The 15,973-nt window shown below is 31.9% G+C and overlaps 1 protein-coding gene across 1 annotated transcript in view; it reads right to left on the reverse strand.

The window, feature by feature from the left end:
- LOC137407192 (neurobeachin-like protein 1) overlaps positions 1-15,973 on the reverse strand; it is an 80,692-nt gene that overhangs the window by 14,906 nt on the left and 49,813 nt on the right. Inside the window, exons 33-43 of the mRNA XM_068093794.1 lie at positions 13,770-13,916; positions 13,296-13,495; positions 11,695-11,840; positions 10,213-10,288; positions 9,769-9,926; positions 7,554-7,681; positions 5,932-6,042; positions 5,341-5,436; positions 3,118-3,221; positions 1,812-1,936; positions 779-973 (exon numbers count right to left, since the gene is read on the reverse strand). Coding sequence (XP_067949895.1) covers positions 779-973; positions 1,812-1,936; positions 3,118-3,221; positions 5,341-5,436; positions 5,932-6,042; positions 7,554-7,681; positions 9,769-9,926; positions 10,213-10,288; positions 11,695-11,840; positions 13,296-13,495; positions 13,770-13,916 — 1,486 coding nt within the window. The remainder of the gene's footprint in view (positions 1-778; positions 974-1,811; positions 1,937-3,117; positions 3,222-5,340; positions 5,437-5,931; positions 6,043-7,553; positions 7,682-9,768; positions 9,927-10,212; positions 10,289-11,694; positions 11,841-13,295; positions 13,496-13,769; positions 13,917-15,973) is intronic.

Genomic DNA, 15,973 nt, shown 5'->3' on the forward strand with positions numbered 1-15,973 from the left:
TACTATAACAGCCTGATGATTGCACAAGCATAAATTGGCAGTAGCTAACCAATATAAGTACTCTATCTATTTCTTTACTAATGGATTCTTCCAGGTCTCCAGGTCTCTGGTAGGATACCTGAAAGTTTTGGTAAACATTGCTACTTATTTGGGTGAACAGAGGTAAGTCAATAAGTCTGTATATACCCTACCACTACCTCTGCTATGCCATCTCTATATATTTTTCTCCAGTAACCGACTCTCTGGTTAGGTATATCTTATTTGGTTTTTACATACTGTAACTGTATTTCACTGCTACAATAAACCATGACAATATAATTATGTGTTCATTTCCTCTCAAACCTATGCTCCTCTCGTATCATGACCATACCTTTTTATAGATCATTTGCCATGCTATGTCATGATTCAAGCTAACCTATTATGACTTAGCTTTAGTTTTACAATACTGTTTTCATTGCTTCGAAGATTTGGAAATGCTCATTTTCAATTTTTGTTAGATTTTTTTTACAGAAATCTGTCGTCATGTTTGTTGTTGCAAATACCTCTTCATCAATGTACCGATTGTTATAGTTTTTATTTGTTGTACATTAATGGTATATTATATATTTTTCATGACATATTCATCTTGTTTAGTTTTTCAAACAAAATATTAGCAAGTGTTAACGCAATATAGACATAAGGTATATAGCTTTGGTTTTATGACAGAGAACACCAGAGCTGCAGTTTCATAATACTGATGAGGAATAATATTAGTTTATTATATAAAATCATGAGCTACCTTGTTGGTTGCAGCCAAAGATGAGGTCTATCCAATGATGCAGTTGACTTGACACAAAGTCAGATTCTAGAGCCATTCGATGTTTCCAAACAAAATCATTTGCCCTGAGGAACTCTTCATCAGCTTCCTTGTCGGGAAACTGTTCAGTCCACGCTGGAAAAAATACTCTACCTCTTGGTCTCCCTAAGTTCACACCTGAGAATAGAAAGAACGTGCATTTACTAAAACGCCTTGTTTTTCAAAAGGTCAAGATGTCAAAAGTTTATCATCGCAAAAAGATAGCGCATACATTAAAATAGAAGTATAAATAAATGTATTTGACATATTCCAGGGTTTTAAAATTAAACCTATTATAATACACTAACAGAGACGTGCTTTCAGGGTTACTAGAGCTCATATATGATTCATAAGCTAATTAAGAGATCTTAAAATATAAGGCAAAAACCTGTTTCTTTAAGAAAATGTACATTTTGGTTATTGCATCAAAATATTTAAAATTCTAAATTGCAATATAATGTAGATAGGTTTATCGATACTTTAAACTACAAAAGTGGTCATGCAGTTCTATAAACTTCTAGAATGTAAGGAGCTGTAGATAGATATATAGACTTGAAAGGTAATGAGGGCAAGGAGATCAATGTAGAGATAGACATAAAATAAGAGTGTGTATGTAAATGTACAGTCAATATGAATCATAATGATCTATACATCTATGACCAGTTACTTAAAACAAAAATGTTACAGCGGATTTTTGACAGGAAATTTATAAATAATTGAAGGCGCACTCACTTTTTCAAGTTTTCAAAAATATCAAGTCAAGTGTTAACTCTAAACACTTTCATAAGCTATAGAGCAGTTATTAAAAACATTGTTTACTGAATATACAAAAAAATAAAATATTGATCAATTTCCTGCTATTGGCAAAAATGTTAAACTTTGTAAACAGCCAAACCATACTAGTATCAAATGTACAATTACAATAAAAGCTACATCTCAAGAAATAACTGATTAGTAACAAAAAGTATATATTTACGGCCATTGTTGACAAAAAAGTCTGGATTACAAAAGAAGTCAGGAGCGAGCTCATTGCAACTGCTCGTGCGAGTAGAGCTGAATGCCTGCTCCATGGTAAACTCTGTCCAGTAAACACCATCATATCTGCAACATTCGTTGACTAGTGTTAGTCACAGCATTTCAATATTCTGATAAACACAAATAAGAATACACTCTAAAAGCTATAAATGCTAGACAGATTCTTTGGCCATTACCGTTAGAAACAAACAACAATAATAATAGAAACTAATCAACAGATATTCTCATAGTAACCGGCAGCAGACATGTAATCCCAGGTGATCAGCAGTAGGCATGTGCTCTTAAGTGTACAGAAAGCAAAAGTTTCCTTAACAACTATGACCAGAAAAGAGGTCTCTGAAAACTGCTAGCAAGCTACAGATACTTAAGAAACAACCATGAAATAAACACACTCTAAAAACTACTGATCACTTTCTAAAAACAAACATTTTAAAGCGCTACTTTTTAGAAGCATACACTATGAATACCACCTTCTAGAAACATACATTCTAAAGATCACCTTCTATACAAATACACTCTAAAACCGTTTATAGAAACAAACACTCTAAAACAATTTTTAAAAGCAAACACTCTAAAGACCACTGCCTAGAAACAAACACTCTAAAGGTCACTGTATAGAAGCCTATATGATAAAGACCACCCTTTATAATCCAGCACTCTAATGAGCACCTTGTAAAATGTACAGTCTGCAGATCACTTTGTATAAGCGAACATTCTAAAATCCGCCTTTTAGAAGCATACACTATAAAGAGTCTCTATTGTGTTGGTGTCCTTGCAACTATAAATGTTGTAACCGCTCTTTCACTTGATCTCAAAGTTTTAACCACCATCAAGTTTTGTAGATTTTAACCCTGAAACATTCTGGCAGTCAGATCAACTCAAACATAAAAACAATCACTCATGATAAAAAAATTCTGCTACCTTCTATTAGAATCTACTAAATTTTGTGAAAGTTTATTTTTAAACTTGACACAATAATAAGGAACTATAAAAAGCATATTAAATATGTTGCATTAGTTGCTGTTTTTATGCATTATAATTTAAATTAGGCTGTCCAATTTCCAACCCTGTTCTCAACACCTGCTCTGACTCTCTTTACACTACTAATGCAAAGCACCATAATTGGCGCCCATAATGTCTTCTGCTGAGCTCCATCACAATAAAGTTGTTTACTTCAAAATAAAATTGCTTTCAGCAATAAGTATCAACAAACACTACAATAAAAGGAAACAAGTGATAATACCCACCGAGCATTCTCAGCCCTTTGAGTGAAACTACGATAGATAGTTGGGTCAGCGAGATTTAGTGTTTTAGTGGAGCAGTCAGCATAGTCCTTGAAAACTCTCGGAAACTGTAAAAGCAGTTTGAATTCTATGTTTATGAAATGAGTCATTGACTACCAACTATCAGCATTTTACAGCTGAGCACGCAGACATAAAAAACTTTCACTGCCCACATATAGCCTATCAAGAACACCCTTATATGATTGCATCTATATATATATATAGATGTATATATATCATCTATATATATATATATATATCCTAAGTTAGGATATATATCTATATATATATCCTAAAGTCTGTTGTCGCCGCATTATTATTGTCACCACACTATTATTGTCGCTGTGACAACGTCTGTTATTCGTTGTCGCCTGTTGTCTGTCATCAGTCACCTGCGTTCCTGCTATAGAACTTAAAATCTTGATAATTAAATTCTACATTCTGATGGATTTGAACTCACGACGAATTCATTGAAAAGTTCCCAATCCGAGCACTCTACCACTGAGCTAGATTGCCATAGTGGTCGGAGATGTTTTAATATGGCGAATACACCATGCGCTTGCTTTTTACTTTAACCTGTAGCATCGACGAGTTGCGATGCTTCTGTTCAGAAATATTTTGAGACGTAAGTATATGCAATACGATGCTTATTCGTCTTTTTTCGTTAGGGATAAATTAATTTTGCCCCGTGACATCGACAATAACTTATCTCGAATTTGAAATTTAGAGATTTGTATACTGATTATATACGTTATTAAAAGATATACGTTGCTGAACTTGTCACGACAAGTTATATGTATCCGTTATATAGTATATCTGGTATCTGTTAAAATAAAAGCACTTCGTAATGATAAAACCAATGTTAAAAGTTTGAAGTTTACTAAAATACTTACTTAAACTTCCTTCAAGTATGTGTTTAGTAAACTAAATTCATTTAAGTTAGACTCAGCATTTGTGTTATGCATCTGTCTCGAAGGTAAGAACTCTCAACATAGTACATTGTAATGTTATATTATCTTGGGCACGCAGATCATAACCACAAAATGCACTAGTCATTGTAGGTACCTATAGTTACTAAGGTTAACATAGTATTTTAGCACTATTTCTATGATGATGATGATTAGTACCTATAGCCTAAGATACTAGCCTACATGCCAAATTTTGCATACCAGCACTGAAACAAACTGAAATCATATAATTGTGTACCAAATAATTTTTGATTGTAGCCGTTGAGAAATAGACTATATCTAGCCATTACTTGCTAATGATTTCACATTTACATTAAAACACCTTTACATTTTTTTCCTTCTAATTTATTTCAACGAAACACTTCTTTCAAGTTATGAAATTTTAAATTTTCAGTTTTTTAAAAACCTTTTCAGTTGTTTTATTTATTTTTAATTTAGTTGTTCTGCACAATGCTTTTTCCCCATGGTATGAAGTTTGAAAGTTACAGTTGTTTGACAAAATTTGAAAGCTTTCACAGTTGCTTTTATGGTCTCACTTAATTTATTTCAACTAAACAAAACATTTCTCTCATGATCTGTAGTTTGAAAGTTAGAATGGCAAATGTTGTTATATGTTAAATACAAACCAATTTTCTGTCTGAAGACTTTTTATTCCTTCAGGCAACGCCGGGTAGCACAGCTAGTATTGTATATATTTTTATTATTTCTAGTTTTCTAAATTTTTTTAAAATTTCATCAGCTTTTTAGTTTTGACTTGCAGAGTTTTAATGCTCTGAGAGTTTTTAAAACTGGTGAGCTAGAACTTACTATGATATATATAATCAAAATATTTTTTAAATACTGTTGAATTTTTATGTTATTAGTTTGCTTTTCATTTTTTTCATTATTTGTTTTTTCTATACGACTTGATTAGTTTTTGTCTGCATTGACTGGTGAAATAAAGTTAAGATCAAGTGAAGTCTAAACCAAGATGAAATGTGTAATATTGAAGAAGTTGTGACATGGCAGTGAAATGCGTTCTAATTAAGAACTAAATTGATTGAGGAATCTATAAGTTGAATAAGCAGTTCAATAAAAGCTCTAATTTACTCGGCAGCACTTGAAAGCAAAACAAACCTTAAGAAATTTAACTGTTGGACTAGTTCACTAAGCCTACCTACTGGTAAAGTCAATTGTTGTCTTTACTATGATATAAAGTAAAATAAATGGTTTTACATACAATGGGGTACTGGCTGCTGTCGTTGTAAGTTCTACCAGCTATAGTATTCAGTTGCATGAGGTAGTCAAAGTTGCTGATCTCTCTTGTTTGCCATTGCTGCCAAATGAACATACAGGATTAAGCAACAAACTCCTTCTCCATCAATACCAAATATTAAACATAGTTCCTTGGTTTAGCAATGTTAGGAGCGTTACGTGATGCAAAAACAATATCACAAAGCTGTTTTATTACCACGATGTAGGGTAACTAGTATTCATGTGAAAAAAATTCTAGATGATTAAGCTGCAGTAAGAACAACCAAAATAATGAGTGAACATATGCGCTAAGTCGAAGATAATGGACTAAGGACAGAAAAATGTATAATAGACTGTTAAGGCACAAATGATAAATTAAAAATTAAAATAAAAGAATCTAGAAGATGACCAGAAAAGAACAAAGAAAAATGAGAAAACTAGAGAGAAGAGAAACAGATGATTAGAGAAAGATAAAGAAGTACATGTAGATGACTAGAGAAATGAAGCTAGAATATTAAAACCGACTAAATTAAAATCTGATTACAATAAGATAAATATCTAAATATCTGTGATTTACCGTCATGCAGTTAGAGTCAGTAAAAACTGCAGGAGGTGATGAGAATATTTTGAAGTTTGAGTCTGTTCCTTTGACTCGTTCAACTTCTCTCAAGAATCGTTCTCTCATTGTCTGAAAAGCGAGTCAAAAGTGTGAGACAAGGCATGTTTGCTTTTGACCAAAAATATCTCTTAAAAAGCGGATAAAGGAACAAGCTATCTGTCAAAAAGAACATACATGTTTTAGAAAGTTCAAAAATTTATTATGAAACATCTGCAGCACATTAGTTTTATTCAGTGTCTAGTATTTGAAGAATTACATCCGAGTGAAGAGTTATTCTCCAGAACACCTTTGAAGACTGTTGACGCATTTATTATCTTATTAAAGCTGCCTCTTCTGTGATAGAAGCAACATTTCTTATTTTTGTGGACTTTTTTTACATAAAATCAAAGTTACAAGTTTGTAGCTGAGCTATTAAATATGCTACAAACGCAATTTTCTTTAAACAAATAACTAAAAGAGAAGTTCAATAGTGTTACATATTAAAGGTAGATTTTATTCAATTAAGGCTTATGTAGAAAACAAATTAATACGCTAATGAAAATTTTTTTAAAATTTACCTCCAAGTTAAATTTAATTTTTCAACTTTTTCTGCAGCATGAAATCAACTGTTAATTGGTCATAATCAATAAGAAACAAAGCAGGACTCGAATACCAGCTTGTTTACCTGTTTTTACTTGCTAAAATGCAAGTTTTTGTCATTGTAATATAATAATTTAGCTATCATCTGCAAACCAGCCATTTCTTATATATAGATCGTGCATTTGGAAAAACTAGCCAATGAAGCGACAATATGTTAAAGCTTGGTTCCACTTCTATCCAATAGCATCAATTCAATTAAGACTATGCCTAGATACAGTAGCTTTGTTTTATCTTCAATTTAGTTTATTTTGTAGGAATTAGATAAATAAATCTTTTCAAAAGATTTTAGGTTGGGCTCAGCTAGACATACCATAGAAGATAAACCTGTTTTTTTATCCCTGCTCAATAACACTTATTACATTAAAATGAAGTTCTCTTTCTCAGGCTAACAACAAAAATAAGTTGGTTTGTTCCTGTACTTTTAAAATTCGATAGGGAAAGAGTATTGGCCTTTTGTATGTTTCCATATTGAAGACAGCACTGCTTGACTTCTTCTAGTCAGCTGTACACTTGCACAAGTTATTTATTGATAGTAAAATAAAATAGTTTTCAAGCCATGGAGTACAGCAATATAATTTTACATGTATCAGATCCGAATCTCTGACTGTCTCCACTAACAATATTGTCCTCGTCTAAAATTAGACCTTCCTTATATACTATAGAAATGGCAGATGCTAATTGATATAGGCAAAACATTTGGTTGATAGGGCTGATTTGGCAGATATTAGGAATTCCAAAACACGAGTTAGAGCACTCGCTGAACATAAAATAGCTAAAAGTTTCAAACTTCAAGCCCAATAAAACCCTAAAAGTACGTTCAAGCAAAATCCTGGACTATAAAGATTTGTCGAATGAAATGTGTGTTAGATACATAAATATTTAACAAAATAGGTTGGCACTGTAATACAAACATCAAGGCACAAGACAAAAAGTGGACTTACCTCAGAATCAAAGCTGATAAAGCAGTTGGTGCGATCTCGTAAAAATATTTCGACTGCTATCGGCTGATGATTTCTCATTCTACAGTGAATGTTTCGAAGCATCCTAAGAGGCATTGTAAAATTCTTGCCTGGACAACAAAGCAGAAAATGTGTCCATGATTTTATAAAACCATTATTTATTGCTACACACTCAGAGATGGTCACTTTGGATTCATCACAAATTAGTTATACATTTGTGAGAAAGTGTAGCAAAATACACTTCAAATGCATACTTATTGTTTTTTTTATCAAAACGTATTTGTGAATGTTATGACTTGAAGTCGACTATAGCACACAGAAAATCTCCAGTTTTACTTTTTGGAAACAATAGTAAGATGTGTCATGCAAGACACATCTTACTATCAGGTAATTTATTGTATCAAGCCAATTACCTGATCAAAATTTCTTGTATCAGGTAATTAGCTCACCCGATTGCTTCCAGTTAACAACAAAACACTTTTTCTTCACAATGAAAACAGATGATCGCATATTTACCAGAATGTACCACAAAAGTATAGCTTTATAGATTCAATGGTTAAACTGGAGGCAAGGCAGTTTGCACGACTGATTTGACAATGTCCATCAAATAAAAGTTTTTAATAAAACATGTCTTTTGCGAACATCTCAGGTCTAACAGTAAGTACTAGCTACCAAACACATGTAAACCAAAAAGATAGGTCACAGCTAGATGCAGCATGCACATAACTAAGGTACATGTAGGTCTAAAACATTTTGTTCATGAAAACCTCAGCTAGTTGATATGTGAATGCAAATAAAACTGTTAACACCAATCAGGTTTAAGCCTCAATCTTTAGCTGTTCGTCATCCATCCTTTTTTAGAAATGAAGCAGTAAGACATAATGTGGTACACAACAGAAAAAATGCCTAAAATGTAGAGAAAAAAATTAACAAGGTAATCTTGCAAAACTATATTTGTTTGCAAAACAATTTTTTTGTAAAAAACCTGACGCTTGATGGAGATTGCTGAACCAATTATACAAACTGCATTGCTTTTAGTTTTACTCAAAGATCTATAAGTGCAAAGTTCGGTAAACTTCTCTGCTAAAAACATTTATCATACTGTTTTTATTTCTAGACACAAAGAAGTTGGGATCACACAATTTGTGAATTTTTAGGAAATGCTATCCGATTGATTAAGCTGGCCATCTGACCCAACATGCATGACGCATTCTGAAAATTTCCCAAAAAAATTAAAACTGGATTCTTTCATGTTTTAAACTACTTCAACCTACTTCGTAAAACTCCAAATTCACCTACTTATTGGTGAATTGAAACATTCAGCAATGAAATTTAATAAAACAAGCAATAAATATATTAATGCTATATCTTGATGCTGTTAATGATTTATGTGACCCAAAAACCATGTCCCAAACCATATTAACCATTAATATAAATGAATATTATATTTAATTAAATTATGTTATTATTTAACTAATATAAATATAATTTAGATTAATAATTATTAGTCATTATTCTAAATTATATTTAGAATAATAATGTATATTAATGATGTTTCTTTATGTATTCTTACAAATTTATAAACTTTTCATTGCAGAGTCTTCAATGATTGTCTCTTAATTTGTAGTTTTTAACAGCTCAAACACTTTTATTGTTAGTACATAATGTCTGTCGCATTATAAGTTTTTGAAGTTATGAAGAATTGAGGTAAGACATAAGCTAAATCAAAATAAACTACATAGTCTAAAACTGTTAAAATGAAGCTTTGACACAGATGAGAAGTTGAATGTAAGTTCAGCCAGAATGCGCTAGCTCTGGCAGTAAGTCAAAAACTACACCTAACGTGCAGTACCAAAATATGAGACAAAAAACATCAGTTTTTTGTGTACACTTTCCACTATATTATATTACTCCTTTAAAAGCACCAATCGGAAGACATCCGCTTTCCTTGAGAGGCTCTTTATTCTGGTCAGGTTAATCAAAACTTACTTAAAGTTTAAATAAAGACGATAGCGGGTAACAGAAAAGCAATATAGAAAATTAATGTGCTTCATCTGTTTTAAAGTTGTACAGAAATATCAACATTTCACAAAGAGTCTACTACCTGGGACTTTAATAACTGATAACAACAATTATTGAATCACTTTTTGTTTGCATAATTCATAGCGAGTAGGTGATGTCAAAATCTTTTTCAAACCTTTTTGATTTTCTGTATCATTCACCCAAAAGGACAGACTGTTTATAGAAATCTCAAGTTGTCCAGGCCATGAACTCCATATGAAGACCCGCTCACAGGACATCTGATACGGCAGCTCTTCCTTGACGGAATTGGCACGAGCAGGAGCGGTTTTAGGGCTAGAAAATCAAAAGAAAAACTACTACTTCCTTTAAACATATAAAGGAAATTTTATTGACACTTTAGTAATTTAAATCTGAAGAATCAAACAAATTTTAGAAGATAAAAATTATTAAGAGACTTTTGAATTAAGCTTCCATCATTTCAATAACATTTTACAGAGATTACCAAAGTTTAGTTGAACTCGCATATATTATAGTTATATCATGGTGGCACCAGAACCACCATAATCAAAATGGCATAGGCAAAAATAGCTTTAGTAAAGCTGATAGCTTGCTTTCTTACATGTCAGTAACTGTGTACCAGCTCGATTCTTCTTCCCCTGTTGCTGCAGTAGGAGATGTGTCTAACTTCAGCCCATCTAGAAAAAACCCTTTCACATTATCTATCATGCAAACCAGTTTTATACAATGAACATCAATACAACATGTATATAAGATATGCATACTTATATACACACGCGCACAAATATATCTATATAAAAATGTGGGTGTCTGTCATTTATCTGCCCAGTTATAGCAATTTAGTTTTAGGAACAAAATATGTGCCTCATACTAGATTTGAACTCAGCATTTCCTGTTCTGGAGGAGGCTAGCTTACCCATTAACCCACACAGGCTAATACTGATACATGTTATTAATCGTCCTCATCTTCATCACATTAGTTAAATACTTACACTTGAAGCTTTTGGGAAATTCCTACTGGTTATTACTAGCACCATTGATAATTACGCATGACGATTATTGAGCTGGCATCAAATGCAACTATTGCTGTAGCCAAGTGTTCGACTACTAGCTTACTAGCTTACCAGGTAAGTTACTCAAATTTATTTGGGTAACTATTGTATTACTCATGCAAGGAGGGCATTTGGCTAGTATATAATATATATATATATATATATATATATATATATATATATATATATATTATAGTACGAAAATGTGAGGCAACCTAGTTGTTTCATGGCAGGAAGTCAACTCTCATTAGCAATGGGATTTTTGTCCCTTGCCTAAGCTCTGAGCTGCACTGATGAGGCTTCAATAGCCAAAACAGTACTGTCTGTAGCATGATTATATATATATATATATAGTATTTAGTATATATATGCTAGCGTATATTTATGTACTAGCCGCGTGCGGAGCGTTGCATGGGTATTAAAACAGCTTATAAACAGTGGCAGGTAATGCAGTTGTCTGCCACTCGTCATTAGCCTGGCACATTGCCAATGACTAATTTGATTAAGCTAGTATCTGCATTGCTTAACTTACTAATAAGAGCCGTGAGAGCAAGCTTTAGTGAGTTTGCGTAAATCAGAGTGTTATGCGGATTTTAACACATATCTCACTTAGCTTAATTGGTTTGGTTATCACCTGGTGAATGAAAAATTCCATGATCAAATTTTCTGCGGTACAGATTTGTCATTGCTAGACACCAACCGCTATAAGTAGACAGACCACGACAATATATATCACCAAGAGAATGGATCATCAGAAACTTTTTGACACAAGATAGTTGCTCTCTAACTGTTGAGCAAAAAAATCTTAAACCAAAACTAGAGATAGATATTTTAGGCAAGAAGTGCATTAGGTTATTAAAAATAAGAACGCAATTATTTTTAAGGATAAGCCGATTAAGTCGAGCAAAGACACAAATTAAAAACCAACTGCTTCTTTAAAAGCTGTTTTAGATACTGGTATCAAAGAAAAGTAATCGTAGTGAGTGATAACATTATTAAGTATGTCATAAAGAACAATAAAGGTAATTTACCTTGGGTAAAATGGTCATCAGGCAGTCCAGAGGTCCGGTCATAATCAAGCACACCGTTGCAGCAGTCGCTGGGGACGACCTTTATTCTCATTCTCTTGTAATTCTCTAGTGGAGACAACTTCCAGTCTACAATCTCATGGTTTGAGCTACAAAAAGGAGTTACTGCATCATTATATGTATAGTTCATATTTATTCACTGCCTCTTTAAAAAATCCAATAATATTGACCTACTTTTGTTAGTTTACAAGTATATACTAAAACATAATATATCATACAAGGCTGGTTCTTACACAAATTCTTCAGCTATCATGCTAATTGAATTATCCTACACACCTATATCGCATTCATTTGCGATACGATTCTAAACTTGCAACAAAGTGACCTTCATAAAAGTTCATATACCAGTGATATCCACACATAAATCTGAGTCTTTGAATTTGATTGATACCTACATGAAAGAGTAAGTACTAAATGAAAACTTCACACGTACACTGCTCAGACCAATGTCTATTGTCTTTTTTGGTAGAATTTCCGTAAAAATACCAAAGATAACTGTAGATTCACTGGCTAGACAAACAACGGAAAAAGTTTCATTAATTTTACCACATTCGTTATAATATTATATCTTATGATTAATTTGAAAATAGAAAATCGATATTTCGTTAGAGATATGCGCTCTATGTAACTTGAGAACAAAGTGTTAACTTTAACTCGCTGTAAGTATATAACCAACTCGAGAAAATTTTTGCAAAGCTTGTAAAAAACTGCTCTTCTTAACTTTTTCGCATTACTTCATTTCGTATTACTACTGTTCCAATTAGAAAGCTAATTATTAAGTGTCAAATAACTGTAATTATTCAACATTAATTAATATTAATGATAATCAGGTGTATATGAACCATACACCTGATTATTACCAACGTGAAGTTTTATAGACTTACTACAACAGAATTGTTTTATTAACAAGAAAAACTCTTATCTTTATTGAATTATTTTATATTATAATTGAAAACATTATATTAAATTTGTTGAGTGTAATCTACAAAGTAAATAAATGAGGGAAAGCAAGCAAGGCCAGAAATGAACTCAGCAATAGTGAAAATAGAGAAAAGGAACCATGTTAAAGAATAAAAATAGGAAAAAGGCCAACATGAGTTTTTCTTGGCTTAGTTAATAGTCAACTAAAAGCTAAGATGTTTGTTTGTGTTGAAGTGTGGTAACTATGAAAAAAAAGATTCACTGCGATGAAATTTTTACTAGCTCTGCTAATAGTGAGTTAGTACAGGAAAAATGTTATATTATTAAAAATAAGTCTCGTCTCTATTTAATAATTAAAAACATTATACTGAGCATTCAACTATCCCAAGCACTCCGGGTGCAGACAATTATAATGCTCGTATGTTCATTTCTGTAGATTTCTTTATTTCTAAGCATTTCTAATCTAAGCTAAATTGGTTGTAATAAGTTGATGTGTTATTGAAAAATTATTTTTAAACATTAAAATTTTTAAGACTATTTTCAAACTTATTTTAGAAAAGTATAAAACTTACAGTGAGCCATTTGGTTCTGTTCTAGTTCCTTTTCTAGGCCTTGTTGCTTACCTTTGGCCATTTTGTGTTAGACCTGTATTTGCACCATCCTGATTTTCTTGTGAACTTTTACCCAATCTTGATAGAAACCGTTTTCTGCATGACCATTCTTCAAGCGTGTCTTCACTTGAGATAGCATGTAGGTTTTTGGTAGTACTGAACCTTTGCATCTCGGCCTCTTTCTTTTTGTTCAGTATAGCTATAATCTCTGCCTGTCATCAAAAAGAGAAGTAGCTGATAGCAAAATACTAGTGTTGAGCTAAAGTTGAACCACTAAACACTAATAATAAACGTTAGGTTGCATGGAACTTCATCTTTCTGAGTTGTCTCTGCTCAGCAGTCACTTGAAAAATTGGTGTTTTGCAGGAACACCGTTTAACAAGCTATCTAAAAAGCTCAATGATGCAGCAAAGTATTTACAAAAACCAATAAAATTTGGTGTGCTAATTACTTGCAAACCTATTGAATATGCATAAGTTCACTTACGTCAAAACGCATTATGCTCAGTTCTGTCTGTCGCAAATACTTTTGAGAGTTGCTGCTGTAGTCCATATTGACTTCATTCCAAAGATCTTGCAGTTCCTCTTTTAGCTCTTTAAGTTTCCGCACACAAAATCTTTGACGTTCGTTCACCTTTAATTGATTTATATATGTCTTTGACTTGTAAAATTAATTAACAGTAATTACAAATAATTAACAGCTGTATTTAGAGGAACCTATACAAAGGTAATTTACAGAAAAGTTTCAATGGCTACAGTAATCTGCAGGTTGACTAGTTTGCAACAGTTTTCTATAGAAGAGATTATAAGCCATTTTTTCGTATTGGGCTCAGTAAAACTGAATGCGGAACAATTTTACGTCTAATCAAATCACCTCCAATATTTCTTTTCTGGTATTGAAGACAACTTCACAGCTGGTTAAAAGCCTGCAAATTTGTATTAATAATTGTTGTGCATGGTAGAACTAATTAGCCTCAAAAGAAATGTAACAGTTAGTGATTGTCAAGTATATATATATATATAAATATATTATGTATTAAATATATTAAGAACTGAAAACTTTAAAAACTGTTTCCTACCTAATGTGTCATAGTTGTTACCATTCATCAGGTAAAACTGAAACTAATTTTAGTATTATCTGATGATTGGTAACAACCATTAAACTTTAAGTAATAAACAGTTTTTAAAGTTTTCAGTTCGTAATATATTTTATATAAATGCTCTATTTTAATATTGAGCACTTTCTTTTAGTGAACTGCAAACTTCTTTTTTATTAATATGGTATATATTATATATAATATTTAAATATATATATAGTATGTATACGTGTATATATACATGTGTATAAAATAAGATGATTTTTGACTAAAACTTTCTTGTGGCTGTTACAGCATTATTTCTCACTTGGCGCTTTTTAAACTGATGGTTTTGGCAAGATGGCGCGGTGTGGGGTGTTCATAAAATTCCCAAGAAGATAACCCTTTACATGGTTGCACACTGATGTCAATTTATTCTTTTTGTTCAGGGTTGCTAGTTCTGGTTTGAATATTATGCAATATTTTTCTATTATGCACAAGTTGCAGGATTTTGTAGAAATGTTTATAAGGATTAGAAAAATGACTCCATTCATTTCTATTCTCATTTAAAAAATACAATTCAATTCAATTCAATTCAAAGTTCAATTATACAGATACAAGTCAATTCTTAATTCTTGACTCAATTGACGAAATTGACTCAATTCACAATTTATTGCAAAAACATCCCAACTCAATTTTTAATTCTTTAGCTATCTTAACTTCAATGACTCGATTCAATTCAACTATCTCCCAAATAAACTAATTATCCATCAATTCTTACAAAAATGGCCCTATGAAAATATATTAAATTGACAATAACTCACAATTGCTAATTTAGCTACACGCATTAGCTCAGTCTATTGACCGTTTAAATAGCACATATAAGCTATTTTACTAGAGATTTCATTGCTTTTTCGGGTGGAATTAAGTTATCCCTACTATTTGTTGCTGGCATACACTTGATATTTTTACTGTAAAAGCAGATTTTCTGTCCCATAATTTCGATTTAAAGTTTTTTAACTTCAGAAAAAAGTTCTGCACAATAATCAATGCATTTGACGAACAAAAGGAGTGTTTAATATTTTGCTGTTGAGGGAAACCAGCTGCAAAAGAAAAACGATATCATTTTTGCAGTTTGACCAAAACGCAGACAACACATTATTTAGTATAAAAAGGTAAAAGTCAAAAATATTATTGGTCTAAAAGTTGAAAAATTTCACTTTCCAAAATACATTTAAATTGCCGTTAACAATATTTCTTTTATTCATTCATTTTAAACCGGAAATTTAAAAAAGTTGGAACTGCGATTTTATGAGGTTTTGTGAGTAAAGGAAAAACTATGCAACTGATTGGTTTTTATCACAATGATAACATAACTTCCTAAATATATTGCAGCATAGTTTTGGGTAGATCTGACAACATTGCAATACGTGATCATTGCTTTTTATAGGTACAAGAGCGAGTCGTTATAAGGGCTTTTATTAAGTGTTATATTAAACATTAAACAAATATTACCTGTACGATAGACAGATGCCCTCTCTTAGTAATATTATATTTCACTTGAAAGCTGAGGCTTATACGTGTGCTATTGGTATTATGTTTTACTCAGCAGATA

Source organism: Watersipora subatra, chromosome 10 (genome assembly GCF_963576615.1).
Source record: "Watersipora subatra chromosome 10, tzWatSuba1.1, whole genome shotgun sequence".
NCBI classification, from domain to species: Eukaryota; Metazoa; Bryozoa; class Gymnolaemata; order Cheilostomatida; family Watersiporidae; genus Watersipora; species Watersipora subatra.